An 18,200-nucleotide genomic window follows, 5' to 3' on the forward strand; every position below is an offset into this window, starting at 1 on the left:
ATTTTTTTACTTTTCTATTTATTAATTAATTTATTTCCTCAGTCTAATTATTTTAAACTTGAGTAATTTAAAATTTAATAAGCAATCATAAAAATATAAATACTTTAATTCTCTGTACATGTCATTAAATCTGTTTATGTTTAAAAAGAAAATATTTTAAATTACTTTAATGATTAAAAAAAAAAAAAACTCAGCGCATCTAGCCTATCCAAGCATCAGAAAAGAATACTTTTTATCACAGAGTAAATGGTGTCACGGGGCTGGAGATATGGTTCAGCGGTTAAGGGCACTGACTGCTCTTCCGAAGGTCCTGAGTTCAAATCCCAGCAACCACATGGTGGCTCCCAACCATCTGTAATGAGATCTGATGCCGTCTTCTGGTGTGTCTGAACACAGCTACAGAGTGTACTTACATATAACAATAAATAAATCTTAAAAAAAAAAAAAAAAAAAAAAGGTGTAAGACAAAATTACTACTTTAGCGCAGCCTGTTGGTGTCTAGCCTTAAGAAAAAAGCAGAAATCACCTATATTCTTACCAGAGAAATTGGTAGACCAGAAAGATACAGTTCTTATTTAAGAACCAAGAACTGTTATCTGAGTTATTTTGGTATCATTTGGGTAAGGAGTGGGCCATGCAGGTATATTGTCTATGTTCATGGACTCGCATATGTTTTCTTCAAAGGGGTGTTTGCACTCAGGCCCCGTGCTACTGCATCATCATGGAGTACTGTGCCCACGGGCAGCTGTACGAGGTCCTGAGAGCTGGCAGGAAGATCACGCCCCGGCTGCTCGTGGACTGGTCCACGGGAATCGCCAGTGGGATGAATTATCTCCATCTCCACAAGATTATACACCGTGACCTCAAGTCACCCAAGTGAGTTCTCGAGCTCCGTGCTCGCCTGGTTTGTTTTCTGATTTTGAAGTAAGACGCCTTTATCAAGCGTGGCCAAGGGTCTCAGACTTGTAATTCGATTTCGGTTGCACGGTGGATAGCAGTTTGCACATCTTAGCACAGAAGTTGAGCTCATCACTTACCGTGGGGACGTGTCCAGGTCCTTAACTCAGGCTTTCCCTTCTGTGGCTTGAAATGTACAGCTATGCAGCAACTTTACTGTGATCTGAAGCATTCATCTTCAGCACATCAAAGAGTTAACACTGCTGTTTTCTACTTGAAACCTTGGATTGTGGTTTCCTCTACTTTAAAAACCGTTTAATTGACTTTCAGAAATGTTTATAACACAACAAAATAAAAAATGGTTGGCTAAGAGACAGAGACAGGTTGGAAACCCAGCTCAGCCGTGGGATGCTTGATTCGGTCTCCAGCACAGAGAGGGGAAGATGCAGTCACAAGAGTCAGACCACAGGCTCTGTACAGTTATCTGAGGCAGACTTCAGACTTGGCTCTGAGCTTCTGAGAGTGTAACACAGGAAGAAATAAGCAGATACAAGGTTCACGATGGCTGTAAGAAATAGGTCCCTGTAGTGTTTAGGGCCCAGCACCCAAACCATTAACATTCTAACAGGTTGAAAGAGTTTCTTCAGGTGAAGTCTCTCTCTCTCTCTCTCTCTCTGTGTGTGTGTGTGTGTGTGTGTCTGTAGGGAGTGGGGGAGTATCAATATTCTCATTTGTATACACCTTTAAAACTAGCAAAAGCAGTTCGTTCCAGGACCCATTGTAAATGGCTCTTGTGAACAGCAAAACAAGCCTTAAATGGAACCTGCTTGAACTTTGGTTATCAGTGCCCATCCTCGACACGGGGAAGACTCGGCGCTCTTCTTAGCTCAGGCTCATCTCTTGAATATGATGCCATGGTTCCATTCGTGGGTTATAGAGAGAAAATAGGCTAGAAGACTCAGTGGCTTGGCAGAAGTCACTGTCAGCAAGTGGAGAAGGCTGAGCGCCCGGCGAGTGCAGGCTTCTAGTGTGGTGCCCAAGAGCTATGGGAGCTGTAAGCTGAACTCTGCCGAGTGGAAGACAGTGGGTAGCACGTCAGTCACTGCTTACACTCAGAGTTCTCACTAGCGCTAATGATCTGTTTGTTTTCTTTGTTTCTTTTTAAAGTGTTTTAGTGACTCACACAGATGCAGTGAAAATTTCAGACTTTGGCACATCTAAGGAACTCAGTGATAAAAGCACCAAGATGTCCTTCGCTGGCACCGTCGCGTGGATGGCACCAGAGGTGATCCGGAATGAGCCTGTCTCCGAGAAGGTGGACATATGGTGGGTAGCACTCCCTGGCCAGCTTGGAAGCCCCGCCCACTTCCGCCCGAATTCTGCCCTTCCTGCTTCTCCTTCTTGGAATGCTCTTCTTTGCATCTCACTTCCGGTTGATTCTGGTTTCACATTATCTAAGATTTGACCCAGGATCAGTTCTGAGGCATCTCCATGAATATACTGAACTTCCTGGAAAACTAGAATTTGTTCAAAATGAACAAAGTGTCGAAGGCTTTATGAAATGCATTGCATGATGCTCACTTTTTTTGAGTAAAATAGATGAAACAAAATTGACTTGGTCTTGATGACGTGGGTCACACAGCTCAGCGTGGCCTGAAACCTGCCATGCACCCAGGCTCTCCTTGAACTCATGATCCTCCCAGCTCAGCCTCTGAGCACTGAGATTGCAAGCGTAGCCCATCGACCAGGTCTTTAATTAATTAAAGAGCTGAAGTGTGACTCCATCCCCTGAACCGCCTTCGGTGTCCCTGCCTGCTGCAGGTCTTTTGGCGTGGTGCTTTGGGAGTTGCTGACAGGGGAGATCCCCTATAAGGATGTGGACTCTTCCGCCATCATTTGGGGTGTCGGCAGCAACAGCTTACATCTCCCAGTTCCTTCCACTTGCCCGGATGGATTCAAAATCCTTATGAAACAGACGTGGTAAGAATGGCATTTCTTCTGCTGTGCTCTCTTACTTTCTGCCTGAAGAGCTATTAAAGTTTCTCTGAAAGAGCAGAGGCATCTCTGCAGGGTGTTTGGAAGGAACCACATTGTGGTGGGATGACAGAGGCTGCGGAGTTTTAGAACCTTGCACTCAAATGCTGGCTCTGACCTTTTGTGACCTGTGAGATAGGGCGTGTGTCTTCCGGTAAAGCGAAGCTATCTCCTACTCGTGGAACTGCGTATGACTGATCAAAATGTAAGCGAGGGGTTCAGTGTGATGTCTTGAGACAGTTCCCTGCCTAACACTTCACTGCCCCCAGGAGGTCGCAGACCTAACTCTCCAGGCCCTCGTAGATGCTTACCCTAGCTGCCTTTCCCGTCATACTCCAGTACACCTAAACTGTGTGGGATATCGCAGTTCTTGGAATAAAATGTATATGTCATAAGCAAAATAAAGCCTCAGCCCCCACGCCCTACCCCCAGCCACAGCCTCCAAGATGAGCATGGTATCTTTCCTCTTAGGCAGAGTAAGCCTCGCAACCGCCCTTCTTTCCGGCAGACGCTCATGCATCTGGACATCGCATCTGCAGATGTGCTCGCCACCCCTCAAGAAACTTACTTCAAGTCTCAGGTAAGCCAGCAGCACATTCCTGCCTCGTGGGACTGAATGGACAGCTAAGGGACACTATTACCCACCTAACAGTCACATGACCCTATTCGTTGTGAGACGGTAACGGTGATGGTTGGCTTTGCGACTGTGAATCCTGGTGGCGTCGTCATTTAAGGAGGGAGAGGGTGTGAGGGCCACATCAGGTCTCTACTGGAGTCAATGTCACTGCTGCTCCTCATGAAGGTCTTGCTCACTTTGATGCACAAAAGCTGAAAACTAGGGCAGGGACTTGAGGACCAGACAGAGCCACAGCAGAATTAGGCCATAAAACACCTGTTAGCCTTCACTATACTAAAATTTCTTACAACTTACACACACACACACACACGTGTGTGTGTGTGTGTGTGTGTGTGTGTGTGTGTGTGTGTGTGTATGTGTGTGTGTATTTAGCCCACCATTCTGTAGGCAGTTTAAGCCAGATAGTTTCTGTGATGCTGTGAATTTACCTGGATGTCTGTAGTCAGATCCCAGGTTAGCAGGAAGGTGGCCGGTCCCAGGTGGTCCCTTAACAGGTGTGTTGACATCTGGCTAGTAGCTAGAGCTCCTCTGTCCTCCCTGGCCGCTAGCTCAGCCTCAGGCTAGCTTGACCTCGGGCTAGCTTGGTCTCAGGCTAGTTCAGTCTCAGGCTAGCTCAGGCTTCCTCTCTCCTGTTTGTTTTCACGGTGGTAAATGAATCAGGAAAGCAAGCCCAGTCCAGGTGATGTTCGTGCTGCATTGCATCTTGCTTGCCCTAGTGCCACACTGGCTGAAGCAAGTCACAGGCCACCGGACTAGACTCTCCAGACTGATGACAGAGTAGGCTAGACAGGCACGGAGCCAGAGAAGGGGAGGAGTGTGGCTGTTGGGTAAAAATGCTCTGCCCACTGTCACTATGAGCAAGGAGGGAGCAGAAATGAGGAAACGTTTCCTATCCCTAACCAGATGCAGGCATGATCACAAGGCATAATAGTAATCCCTCCATGTGTACAAAATCATCATCATCATCATCATCATCATCATCATCATCATCATCATCATCGTGGCAGCACTAGCAATGGAATCTTCTCAAGTGCTAGGCAATCACTCTACCACCAAGCTCTACCTTAGACTTTTATTGTTGGTGTTTTGTTTTATTTGTTTTGTTTTTATACAAGGTCTTGCTAAGTTGCCCAGGCTGGCCTTGAACTCACTCTGTAGCACAGACAGATCTTGAACATGGGATTCTTCCTGCCTCATCATCTAAAAGGCTGGGCTTGTAGGCCTACACCAGAGGCCCAGCTTAGAACTGAACCATTCATACTAACTTTCATAGTAGACATATGGCTTTTTCTCACTCAATGTTATTAAGTTTCTAAAATGAATTTTTCTGACTCGAATTCCATCTCTGCAGTGGCTCCCAATATTTTTTCAAAGATTTACTCTCAGAAGAGATATTTTATTACATATATTTATTGTCTAAAAATGGGCTAAATTAAATGCAAAATTAAATGTTAGGATAGGGGCTGATGCAGAGACCCCACAGCCAAACATTAGACGGAGCTTAGAGAATCAATCCACAGCGGAAAAAGGGAGGAAGAATTGTAGGAGCCAGAGGGGTTAAGGAAACCAGGAGAACATGGACCACAGAATCAACTAAGCAGAGCTCACAGGGCCTCCCAGAGACTGAAGTGGCCATCAGGGGCCTGTGTGGGTCTGATCTGTCCTCCATATGTGTTATGGTTGTGTACTTGATGTTCTTGTGGGACTCCTAACAGTGTGAACGGGGGCTGTGTCTGACCCTGCCTCAGTCCATATTCCTGTGCGATATTCTGTTCTGCTGCCCACTCTCTCTGCGATGCTGGGCTTCAGGTCTTCTCTTGGGTTTTTGTCCTAAGCAAAGCCAGCATGACAGCGGATGTGAAGGTGACTCAGAACCTCGGTCGTCAGGACTTTCTTTCCACCGCCATACTCCCTTGCCTTCATCTGAGCACCTTTGTCCAGATCACTGTATCCTGTGCGGTCCTGATGTCCACTGCTGTGGAGAAACTGGAAGAGACAGCCCTGTGTCAGGACAGAGGGCGGGGCTTGCAGTTACAGCCCTGGGGGTGGGATATTTGGGGTTTGATTTGACACTTCTGGCACTCACCCTGCCTGAGCTCTCTTAGAAGTTTGGGGAAGTATCCATTGTCTGAACAGTCTCTTCTATGGATACTTCCTGAATGGTGCTGTGGGTGGTTGGATAACTATCTAGATGACTCGGGGTGCATACCACCCCTACCCCCACCCCACTCTACCCCAACCAGAAAACATGCCTTTGGCAATTGCTCAATTAAAAAAAAAAAAAGTTTGGGGAAAGCGTGTAGAGGCACAAAAGGAAATATGACTTGCACACGGTCCTATGGACACGTCAGGGAAGGAAACTACAACATTCACAAAATTAAACTTTCCTCACTCAGGCTGAATGGAGAGAAGAAGTGAAGAAACATTTTGAGAAAATCAAAAGTGAAGGGACCTGTATACACCGATTAGATGAAGAACTGATTCGACGGCGCAGGGAGGAGCTCAGGTCAGCTGACCCCGCCCCTCTTCTCACCCCGCCCCTCTTCTCATCCCAGTGCTCAGGTCAGCTGACCCCGCCCCTCTTCTCACCCCAAAGTTCAGAAATGAGCAGGAACACTGGCGAATTGAATCGCCACTTCCTTCTCCCTCCCTCATCTTTCCCCTAGCTTTCTCGGTTGCTCAGATTTAGCCTTCCCGGGAAGTATGAAAAGGCTGATCTCAAAGAAGCACTAAGATGGTGCTTGCTGTAGTCTGGGAGGGTGTGCAGAGGGATGGGGTGGGAGAAGCTGAGTAATGGATGCTGTTATAATTAGAAGAAAGTTCTTCAATTCTCGTGCATGATAGATAACGATAATGTACTTGATAGCTCACCTCGCTTCCTCCCTCACTCATTGTCGCTTGCTTGCTTATTTGAGGCAAGGTCTCACTGTGTGGTCCTTGCTAGCTTGGGTCTTAGTAAATAGATTATGCTGCTAGAAATCACAGGAACCTGCCTTCCTCTGCCTCCTGGATACAAGGATTGTAGGCCTGAGCCACCACACTTAACTTTGGGATTTCTTTTCTTTCTTTCTTTCTTTCTTTCTTTCTTTCTTTCTTTCTTTCTTTCTTTTTTTAATTTTAATTTTTAATTAAAGAAGCTAGAAGAAAGGATTGGGAATATTTCCAACAAAAAGAAATGATCATTGTTGGAGGAGACTGCCTTTGGTTACCCTGATTTTTTTTCTACTTTTATTATTTTAAATTATATTTGAATCTGTGTATGACCACATGAGTGTGGACGCCCACAGAGGCGAGGCGTATCAGATGTCCTGGAGTGCATGTGGCTGTAAGCCACCTGATGGGATGCCAGGACCTGAACGCCAGTCCTCTGTAAGAGCAGTACATGCACTTATCCGCTGAACCATCTCTCCATCCCTGATCCGAACACTGTACAACAAATACATGTATCAAAATATCACTTGGAACCTCGTAAATACATTCAATTTTTGTATGAGTTCAAAAAAAAATGACTAACATATGAACAATAGAAGCTTACCTGTAGTTAGCGATGGTTCAGTGACAAGGGCTTGCCAAAGGAGTATGAGGAACTGAATTCGAATTCCCAAAGCCCATACAAAGCAGGGCATGGCAGCTGTGACCCAAGAGCTCCTGGGGCAAGATGGGAGACAGTGACAGGAGAGTCCCAAAAGCTTCTGAGCCAGCCAGCCTGGGGTATGCAGTGCAGAGGTAAACGGGGACCCCTGCTCAGCACTAGGTGAGGACCAGACAGTTGAGGTTGACCTTGGACCTCCACACAGACACCATGGTACGTGTACACCCACACACGTAGCTACCATCATGTGTAACTCTTTACCTCCTCTCAAATGTTTCCCACCTGTAGGACCCTTTATAACAGAGTCTTAGAGCACTTCCACTATTCTCAGTGCTGTGGGAGGCCAGGAGTTTATAAGCTCTAGTTCCTGGCCTCCACTGTAATAGGCAGTTAGGTCTCTATTTTTGAAAAATGCCATAGATTTAGCAATTTATAAACAGAAGAAATGTACTGCTCGTGGTTCTGGAGGTGGAGCAGTTTATCAAAGCTTTGGGAAACTCAGCAACTCCCAGCACTTGGGAGGCAGAGGCAGGCGGATTTCTGGTCTACAGAATGAGTTCCAGGACGGCTAGGACTATACAGATTAAACCCTGTCTCGGAAAAAAAAAAAAAAAAAAGTGCACACAGACTGTATTCTTTATCTGTGGCCGACCTGGCTTCTCTGTATGGCTGGAGGGGCCCTTGGGATAAACTGCACAGTTCAGATCTCCCTGGACCTAGTGTTTTGAAGCAAGCCACTGCACGTGTCATTAGAGTCTTGCTCATGCTGCGTTTTCATTGACAGGCATGCTCTGGATATTCGGGAGCACTATGAGAGAAAGCTCGAACGGGCTAACAATCTGTACATGGAGTTGAGCGCCATCATGCTGCAGCTGGAGATGCGGGAGAAGGAGCTCCTTAAGTACGTACTCAGCCCGGGGCCCATACTCAGCCCGGGGCCCGTACTCAGCCCGGGGCCCATCTTCACTGCTTGGAGTCCGTCAGTCAACGGGACGTGTCGCCCCTGCGTGGGACCGCTACGGTGCACATGCAGATATTAGTCACATTCCTTAAGGAGGAAGAGTTGCTGCAGGTCTGATATGGGCGCACTCCCCGGCTAGCATGTGTACGTCAGTCTGCCAGAGTTCAGAGAGGGGCTTCATTTTCAGAGCAACTAAGTGTGGATAAGCAGAGACTTACTGACCGCTGAGAGTAAAGTTCTGCTGGAAACTGTTGAAGGGATCCCTGATGGTACCAAAATGACCAGAGGGTCTTGACCCCAAATAAGCAAAGCTTCTGTCCTTTATCGCATTTGGGGAAGAGAAAGATAATGCATGAGTTTGAGCTAAGGACAGAAATAAAGTTGATTTAAATTCAGTACCTTCAGTTTGTTTGCCTAAACTTGAGTAGCAGCCTGGGTGTACAACGAGCTGGTATCTGTTAGGTGTGGCCAGAACCTGTGGGCAAATGAAGATACTCTGCACTGGCCACGCCCCTCTCTGTTTCAAAGATAACTTACTACACATTTTATTCACAATTTTATATGTATTAATATGAATGGGACCTCTTTTCTACTTTAGGCATTTTTCAAATTAGTTATTTGAGAATTTTCATAAAACAAGCTGAGTTTTGACCATATTCAGCCCTACCCATCTCCTCCCAGGTCTTCACCACTCCCCACTTCCCTACCCATCCAACTTTATGCCCTCTATGGCCAATATTAAAGAAAACCAGCTCTCCCTCCCTGGGCAGCTGTCAGTCAGCAGCGGCTCCTTGGCTTAGGGGCGAGTGGTCATGTCAGACTCCTCTCTCCTTGCTAGGATTCGGTTTGAGCTTGCACGGGGCTGGTGCATGCTGACAGATCCACTTTAGAGTCATGTGTGTCACTGTCCTGCTGTCTCCAGAGGATGCTGTTATCTTGTGCTTGTTCAGCACCTCTGGCTCCTACAGTCTTTCTGCTCCTTCTTCTGCCATGAGCTCTGAGCCTTTGGGAGGAGAGGGCACCGCGTTTATGTTCACTGTAGGGAACATCCCACAACAGTGTCTTATGTGCTCCAGGTTGGCCAGCTGCAGGTCTCTGTATGAATCACTACCTCAGGTGAGGTAGAGAGATGCATAAATCTAAAGGTGTAAAGAGAAGTCATTAGGAGTCGATTTGACACTATGTCCAGTTAGTAGAATATTAAGATGTTGTTTTTTAGGGCCTGTTCTAGTTTAGCCAGAGATGCTCAGCCTGAAGATGATACCAGCTGTGGGCTTTGTCTAAAGCCAAATGGGAAAGCAGTTATTGCCCCTACGCTGTCTGTGCCACTGCTGTACCAGTGGGCATGCCTTACCAGGATGGTCAGTCATGATTGTAGGTTTCAGGGTTCACAGCGAGTAAGATCCTTAACTCCCTTCCTCCACCAGTAGCACATGTAGAACCATCCAGCACTATGGAAGCTAGCCAATAGCGATGGGGCTTCCAGGTCAGTGTCAGCTTCATATTTCTTTGCTATGTAACTCAAATACAAGACCTTCAGCAATGGGGTCTTATTGTCATGTTCTGGAGTGTAGCCAAGAGCACTGGCTCCAGACTACAGAAGTCGTCTTCTTATTTGTCAGCCCTTGGGGCACTAACAAACCTTTATAGGGTAACTATATTTCTCTCTCTCTCTCTCTCTCTCTCTCTCTCTCTCTCTCTCTCTCTCTCTCTGTGTGTGTGTGTGTGTGTGTGTGTGTGGTAGTTTTCCATTTAATTGTTTCAAGAACCTTCTAGAGATTTTTTTTATCCCTTTCCATATCCCCTCCTCTACCTGGCTTTCCCATTCCCCATGCCAATTTAACCCTTCCTGTTCTGTTCATCTTCCTCAAGCTTTTATACCACTGCTTTAATATCTCCTCTCCCTTTAAAGCCCCCCACTGGGCTGCACCCCTCAGTGTTCTCCCGACCTCCATAGTCTAGAAATAATAAACATATCTATCTGCCAATTTTGAAATTTTTCTATTTTATTTTCTTTTTTAAAACTTGTTTGTATATTATGGTTATCTTGTCTGCATCTGTGCCTGTGTACCATGTGTATGCAGTACCCACAGAGGACAGAAGAGGACATCAGATCCATTGGTCTGGAGTTACAGATGGCTGGGAACTGCCTGTGGACGTTGAGAATCAAACCGCTCTTAGCTGCTCAGCCATCTCTCCAGCCCCGTTTATTCCATTGTGTAAATGTATCACCTTTCCATCATGCATTCATCGATTTGTGGGTATCTAGCCTGTTTCCATCTCCTGACTGCTACGACTGACACAGCAGTGTGCACAGATGAGTGGGTATCTCTGTAGCTGGATATGGATTGCTTGTATCTATGACCAAGAGTAGCATCACCAAATCACGTGATAGATCTATTTCTGGCTTTTTGAGGAAATGGCACAGTGGTTTCCATGGTGACTGCACCAGTGTACACTCACCTAGCAGTGAATAAGTGTTCCCCTTTCCCCACATCGACACCAGCACTTGCCATTATTTGTTGCGGTGGGGTGGGGTATAATCTTAGCTGTTCTAATTAGGGTAAGATGAAATTTCAAAGTGGTTTTTATTTGCATTTGCCTGATGTCAGAGAGTGTTGAACATTCCTTTAAAATGTTTCTCATCGATTTGAGAACTATTTAGTGCTATGGCCCATCGGATCTGGAGTTGCAGATAGTTGTGAACTGTCTGAACCTGACGTGGGTGCTAGGGATTGAACTCAGGTCCTCTGGAAGAGCAGCTACTGCCCCTAACCACTGGTCCATATTCCCAGTGCCCACCTGTTCTGTAGAGGATGCTTACTTAATATAGTGCTCTGGTTAGCAACCCCTTATTAGATTCTGACTCTTCCTCTTCTGTAAGTGGGGATTAGGAGGGTGTTGTCTAGTTCCACGGCCTCCATCTGCCATCGATCTCTGTCCTGCCTTTCTTCTACCAAAACCAAGGAGTGTCTTTTTTCCTTTGTCCCACAGGCGAGAGCAAGCAGTGGAAAAGAAGTATCCTGGAACCTACAAACGACACCCTGTCCGTCCAATCATCCACCCGAATGCCATGGAGAAACTCATGAAAAGGAAGGGTGTGCCTCACAAGGCTGGGGTGCAGACTAAGCGGTGAGCCCACTGTGTCCATCCATCAGGACTCCCAGGAAAGGTGGTCTCAGAGTGTGTGGGCGGAGGCAGGGGGACTGTTTTGTAGCTCACCAGCTGCATACTGGGCCGTAGATGAAACCACACAGGAAGACCCCAGACGTCTCACATTTACTGCCTGAGACACTTTGAGCACCACATACAAGTTAGAGAAGCATACAGGAAGAACAGGCATCCATGTCGCTCTGCCTCTTTCAGCACCAGTATCCTAAGAGTAAAGCAGACCCGAGCAATGCAGTTCTTGATTTTGACACAGTGATCTGGGCATTTTTATCAGTATGTTTACTTTGTTGTTGTTGTTGTTGTTGTTATTTGTTCTTCTTTACCATCTTCTCATCCTCTTCTTTTTCTTCCTCTTTCTCCTCTTCTTCCTCCATCTTCTGCTGTTGCACAGACTGGCCTCAAACTCTTAAGTAGCTAGGGTAATTACAAGTGTGTTTGTTTACAACCAGATGTGTAGTTTGAATAACATGAAATCACCTTTAGGGTACTGGTGTTCAAAATCAGGGTTTAACTTTTTTTTTTAAGATTTATTTATTTATTATATTTAAGTACACTGTAGCTGTCCAGACACTCCAGAAGAGGGCGTCAGATCTTATTACGGATGGTTATGAGCCACCATGTGGTTGCTGGGATTTGAACTCAGGACCTCTGGAAGAGCAGTCAGTGCTCTTACCTGCTGAGCCATCTCACCAGCCCCAGTCGGGTGCTCTTACCCACTGAGCCATCTCACCAGCCCAGGGTTTAACTTTTAAGAGATCACTCTTTCCCCCATTTGCTTGCCCATTAGTTGTTTGGTCAGTTTGTTAGTTAGTTGGTTGGTTGGTTGGTTGATTTTTCGAGATAGAGTTTGTCTGTATAGCCCTGACTGTCCTGAAACGCACTCTGTAGACCAGGCTGGCCTCAAATTCAGAAATCCGCCTGCCTCTGCTTCAAGTGCTGGGATTAAAGGCGTGCGCCACCACCTCTTTATAACCCTTGCTTTATATTGACTAAACTCAGTATTAAAGCGTGGAGATTCATCTCTGCAGAGAGTAGGCTTAGGATGCTTGAGGCCAAGTTCGATGCCTAGCGCCTTTGAAAATATCTTAAAATACCTTTCACTCCTTTTGGAATTACCAAATGCTATTGAGCCTTAGAATTCTCACATGCCAGAGAACTGGCTCCATCCCAGACAGGTTAACAGCAGGAGAGAATGTCCCAAGCCTGAGCTTGTAAGACTTGAACTAAGTGCAGTAAAAAATAAAAATAAAAAACAGGAAGGAGAAAACACAGGTCAAGAATGTGTTTTTAACTTTTAAGTACAAATAAGAAAGTAGCAGGGATTTTATGGCATTTCCAAACACTCTCAGATCTCACTCTCTTCTCTCTCTTCTTCCCCACCTCCCCCCATACTCCTGCTCCTCATCCCTGCTTGAACCCCAGTCTCCCCCCCTTCTTCCTCAGAAGCCCTGCCTCTGACTCTCCAGGGCCTCTTCCTCATTTCCTGACCTCCATACATGCTCACTGGCACATAACGACATGTCTCTACACCAGAATCTGGGATTCACATATGACAGAGAACATGGAGTATTTGTGTCTGAGCCCGGGTTACCTTAATAATTTTCAGATCCATCTATTTTCCTGAATTTTCCATAATTTCATTTTTCTTTACAGCAGAATAAAATTCTGCAATGCGAATGTGCCTCGTTCCCATTACCCTCTGTTCTGTGGATGGGTAACAAGGCTGCAGTAAACATGTGTGCACATGATTCTCTGTGGTAGGGCACGCAGTCCATCAGGTATTTCCACAGGAGTGGTAAAACTGGTCATGTGCCACAGCAGCAGGACCAGTTTACACTCCCGCCAGCTGTAATTAAGTTCCTCCTCACATCCTGGCCAGCATTGGCTGTCATTTGTTTTTCTTAATGAGAGTTACTGACTGAGGTGAGTAGGAACTCACAGTAGCTTTAGAGTGTGTGTGTGTGTGTGTGTGTGTGTGTGTGCAGATGTACACATGTGTTCAGCTGCACATGTATGCACATACAGAGAGGAGAGGTCACTCTTCACTATTTATTGTTCCTCATGACATCTACATTGGTTTTTGAGGTTTGGGGTGTTTGTTTGTTTGTTTGTTTGTTTGTTTTGAAACAGGGTCTCACAGGCCTAGAGCTCACTAACTAGGCTAGGCTGAATCTTCCTGTCTCAGCCGCCTCCTTTCTTCTAAGCCCTCTCAAAGCCCACTCCAAGCTGAGGTTCCTTTTTTTGAACAAGGGAGCTGGGGATCAAACTCATTTCCCCAGGCTTATGTGTCAGGCACCTTGCTGACGGAGCCATTTCCCCAGCCCTGGCCATTTGTAATTCTTGCTTTGGAGATATTCTATTTGGCTCCTTGGCCTAGTTGTTTTAATTTGGTCACTTCCTGTCTGTTTGGGGGCTCTTTGTTTTTCTCCACGCTGACCCCTGTCAGATCTACCTTACCCCATTCCGAAGGCTTCACTCCGTTCCCTTCATTTCATGAGGTCCCACTTGTCAGCGGTTGCTTTATTTCCTGAGTGCTAAGAAGGCTGTGGGAAAATGGGCATTCTAGCCTAGACCCTGCAGTCCTAACTTCTAACAAGCCCACCATGAACTCCGTCCAGGTCTGTTCACTTACAGTCCTGACCATCCTCTGCTCACTGGCTGAGAGGCTACTTTCAGGGGCAGCTGGCACAACCTTCACTTTAGCCTTTTGTGGTACTAATTAGGGACAGCCGAGCCACCAAGTGAGTCCAAGAGTCAAACCCAGGGCAGGCAGCCTGCAAGTCACTGCTGTGAGTCACCTTCGGAGGTGGAAGTGTTAGGTTATTTAGACAGGCCAGTCGTTTCCAAGTCAGAGATTCAGAGACCTTGGGAGAGAGGTCAGAGAGAAAAGAAAGGAGAGAAAAGAACTGGTCCTCCCCAGCTGTTTCCCATCAGTCACCATCTGAAGTCTAAATCCCAGCTTGCCATTTAGTCTAAAACCAGAAGGGTGTTGAGTTCCATCTGCTTTTTGTTGCTATGATAAAACATTGACCAAAACCAACTTGGGGAGGCAGGGGTCAATTTACAGATTACAGCCCAGGGAAGCCACAGCAGGAACTTGAGAAGGAACCTAGGGGCAGGAACTCAAGCAGAGACTCTGGAGGAACACTGCTCACTGGCATGTTCCCAGGCTCACAGTCAGCTACCTTGCTTACATAGCCCAGACCACTCACTTGTTTAGGAATGCCTGTCCCACAGTAGGCTGGGCTCTTCTACATTAACAGTTAAGAAAATACGGCACAGTTTTATACCCTCAGGTAAATCTAACAGAGGTACTTCTTCACTTAAGAGTCCCTCTTGGGATGATGTGTCAAACTGATAACCAAGATTGACCTCCATAGTTTCATGGTAGGTACAATGGACCCCTTGTCAACTTGACACACAAACACATCACTATTAGGCCTCAACCCTTGTTTTCTTACTTATCCACAATATCTAAATAACATTATAAGTCCCACAGTCTTTGCAAATTCTTACATATTAAAATGTCAATCCCTTTAAAATATCCAGTCTCTTTTAAAATTCAAAGTCTTCTTACAACTAAAAGTCCCTTAACTATGGGCTCCACTAGAATACTTTCTTCCTTCAAGAGGAAAAAATATCAGGACACAGTCACAATCAAAATCAAAATCAAACTCCAACCGTGCAATGTCTGGGATCCAACTCACGATCTTCTGGGCTCCTCCAAGAGCTTGGGTCACTTCTCCAGCCCTGTCCTTTGTAGCACACACCTTGTCTTCTAGGCCCCAACTGCCTGTACTCTACTGCTGCTGCTGTTCTTGGTGGTCATCTCATGGTATTGGTATCTCCAAAACACTGCTGTCTTCTGCTGTAACTAGGCTTCACAAATAGCCTCTGATAGGCCCTCTTCATGATGCCAAGCCTCAACTCCTTTGCATGATCCCTTCAAGTCCTGAGCCATCAATTTCAGCTGAGGCTGTACCTTCACCAGTGGCTTTCCATGGCCTCTTATAGTACCAAGCCTCAGCTGCTCTCCATGACCCCTTCATGCCTTCAAAACCAGTATCACCTGGGTGACTCTTAGACATTACACAAGTCCCTCTGCAGCATGAGGTACAATCTTGGTTATCTCTGGAACACAGCCTCTGTGCTCTCAGAAAACACTTCCCAGAAGTTTTCACCACAATGATGCTGGTCTCTTCTTAATCACCGCTAATTTCTTAGCTCCAGCTAACCAGCATCAATAGTCCCAGTAATGCAAAGGTTTCAATTTAATAGTTCTGGTATTTTGTTAATCACAGCTGATTCTTCAACCCCAGCTAACCAAAACCACAGAATCTTTACAATCAAAACAGCAAAGGCCCTGATAAAAGTCTTTAATCTTCCTCTGAAATTGCCTAAGCCAAGCCTCCATCTTTGCACTGTTCTCAACATTATCTTCCAAGCTCCTACACAACATCCCACAGAGCTCTTAACACTGAATAGATCTTCTAGTCCAAAGTTCCATAGTCCTTCCACAGTCCTCCCCAAAACATGGTCAGGTTGTCACTGGAATACCCCACCTCTGGTACCAATTTGACTTAGTCAGTGTTTCTATTCCTGGACAAAACATAATGACCAAGAAACAAGTTGGAGAGGAATGGGTTTATTCAGCTTATATACTTCCATGTTGCTGTTCATTACCAAAGGAAGTCAGGACTGGAACTCAAGCAGGTCAGGATGCAGGAGAGGCCATGGAGGGATGTTAGTTACTGGCTTGCTTCCCCTGGCTTGCTCAGCCTGCTCTCTTATAGAACCCAAGACTACCAGCCCAGAGATGGCACCACCCACCTTGATCACTAATTGAGAAAATGCCTCATAGCTGGATCTCATGGTGGCACTTCCACAACTGAAGCTCCTTTCTCTGTGATAACTCCAGCCTGTGTCAAGTTGACACACAAAACCAGCCAGTACAGTAGGGTCCTTCTAGCCTGATCCCCATAGACTTCAGTAAGTGTATAGAAGTTTGTCTAAAAAGGAAGCCTGAGGTGGGAAAGAACTGTGCCCTGGAGTCAAAGACTCCAGGAAAAGAATCAGCTCTGCTTGGCGATGACAAGCCACACCACTGTGGTACCCAACAGCAATCTGAATTCCTGATGTAATAGATATAATCCTGTGAACCAGGCACTTTACATGCAGAGGGGCTGCTGCCTGCCCTCTTCCAACCAGGGCCACCACATCTGGTGCCTCATAGTTAGCTGAGAGAATATTTCTGCTGTTTATAAAAGGGATATGTGGGGCTGGAGAGATGGCTCAGCAGTTGAGAGCACTGACTGCTCTTCCAGAGGTCCTGTGTTCAGGTCTCAGGAACCATGTGGTGGCTCACAGCCATCTGTGATAGGATCTGGTGCTCTCTTCTGGAGTGTCTGAAGACAGCTACAGTGAACTTATATATAATAAATAAATAAATAATAATTTTTTTTAAAAAAAGGAATGTGTGGACCTTCCAACTCTAAGTTTTTCCTCTTGCTTTGTCTCATCTGGTCCCAAACATGGAGCAGTGCTCAGGAAGTGCTGTTTACCTGTGGGCTCAGCTCTGCTTCAATGCCCTGCTTCAATGCCCTTCATGGCTAGTGCTGTAGGCACTGGAACACACTGAGTGAGGCTTCTTTCCATTAGGATAAGAGTAGAATATTAGGTAGGAGACATGGCCCAGTTGGTAGAGTGCTCTTAGAACATTCACCAAAAAAGAAAAAAGGAAAAAAAAAAAAAAAAAAGAACATTCACTGAGTCCCAGATTCTGATCCCAGCATGGTATAAACAGGGCACAGTGACACATGCCTGCAATGTCAAGATTCAAGAGGTAGTAGACGCAGGATGATTTGCTCAAGGTCATCCTCAGCAAAGTTCAAGGCCAGCTGGAGCTGGGGATCCAGTCTCAGAAGGGAGAAAGAAGCAGAAATTCACAGTCGCCTCTCCAGCAGCCCTCTTCTGCTGCTTCTGCCTAACTCCTGGCCTCCCTTTCCCTCCTCTCTGCCCCTCCCCCTTTAACAAGACTCCCTGCTAGAACCCGTCATACACAAGGATGGGTAAAACATAGTCTTATCCTTCCATGACCATATCCAGGCCAAATTCTTGAACATCTTAGACCTTGCATATTGAGCCTGAGGCTTGTTCTGTGGTACCATACTTTTCCTTAGTGGACAGCATGCCCAGGTACATCATTAGACTGATGTCTGATGTGAGCCTACCTTGCCATGCCAGTACCAAGCGGATGGTCAAGGTCACAAGGAAGACATTAAGGACCTTGTGGGACAGAATTCTAAGAAATGAGTGCATAATTTAGCGACTTGGAATCCAGAGAAGTAACAGCTACCAGTAAGACAGCTTAACCGGTAAAAGAGCACAAACCTGATGTCCCAAGTTCAATTCCCAGGTTCCATGATGGAAGGAGAGAACCAACTTCCCCAATGTTGTTCTCTGGCCGTTATACGTGCACTATGGAACACACACTCACACACACACACACACCAACTACATATACTCTCCACAATAATAATTAAATATAGTTAAATTAAATTAAAAATAAGAAATCACTCTAAGTGGACATTTAGATTGTCTCCCAGGTTTTTGCCATTTTAAGCATCCAACATTAAACAGCTCTCTTGTGTCCATCTGTTGCCTCCAATGGATAAAATCCCGGAGTCTCTAAGTGCTGGCTGAAAGAGTGTGTGAAGCCAGGAAGACGGACCATTCTGATAGTTCCAGGACTCAGGAGGCTGAAGCAGGAAGATTGCCACAAAGTTTGAGACTAAACTGGGCTGAGACACTATCTCAAACAAACATACGAACGATAACAACAAAGATTGCAGGGCTAGGGTGCAGCTGAGCACAAGACCCTGCATTTGATTCCCCAGCACTGCAAGTTT

The 18,200-nt window shown here is 45.9% G+C and overlaps 1 protein-coding gene across 12 annotated transcripts in view; it reads left to right on the forward strand.

Annotated features, from left to right (window-relative positions):
- The window catches only part of Map3k13 (mitogen-activated protein kinase kinase kinase 13), a 140,962-nt gene that overhangs the window by 111,954 nt on the left and 10,808 nt on the right, over positions 1-18,200 (forward strand). For all 12 annotated transcript variants that reach the window (XM_029544309.1, XM_029544310.1, XM_029544311.1 and 9 more), the window contains 7 exons: positions 685-876; positions 2,065-2,223; positions 2,719-2,877; positions 3,403-3,511; positions 5,965-6,074; positions 7,945-8,061; positions 11,116-11,253. In XM_029544309.1, coding sequence (XP_029400169.1) covers positions 685-876; positions 2,065-2,223; positions 2,719-2,877; positions 3,403-3,511; positions 5,965-6,074; positions 7,945-8,061; positions 11,116-11,253 — 984 coding nt within the window. The remainder of the gene's footprint in view (positions 1-684; positions 877-2,064; positions 2,224-2,718; positions 2,878-3,402; positions 3,512-5,964; positions 6,075-7,944; positions 8,062-11,115; positions 11,254-18,200) is intronic.

Source organism: Mus pahari, chromosome 12 (genome assembly GCF_900095145.1).
Source record: "Mus pahari chromosome 12, PAHARI_EIJ_v1.1, whole genome shotgun sequence".
NCBI lineage: Eukaryota > Metazoa > Chordata > Mammalia > Rodentia > Muridae > Mus > Mus pahari.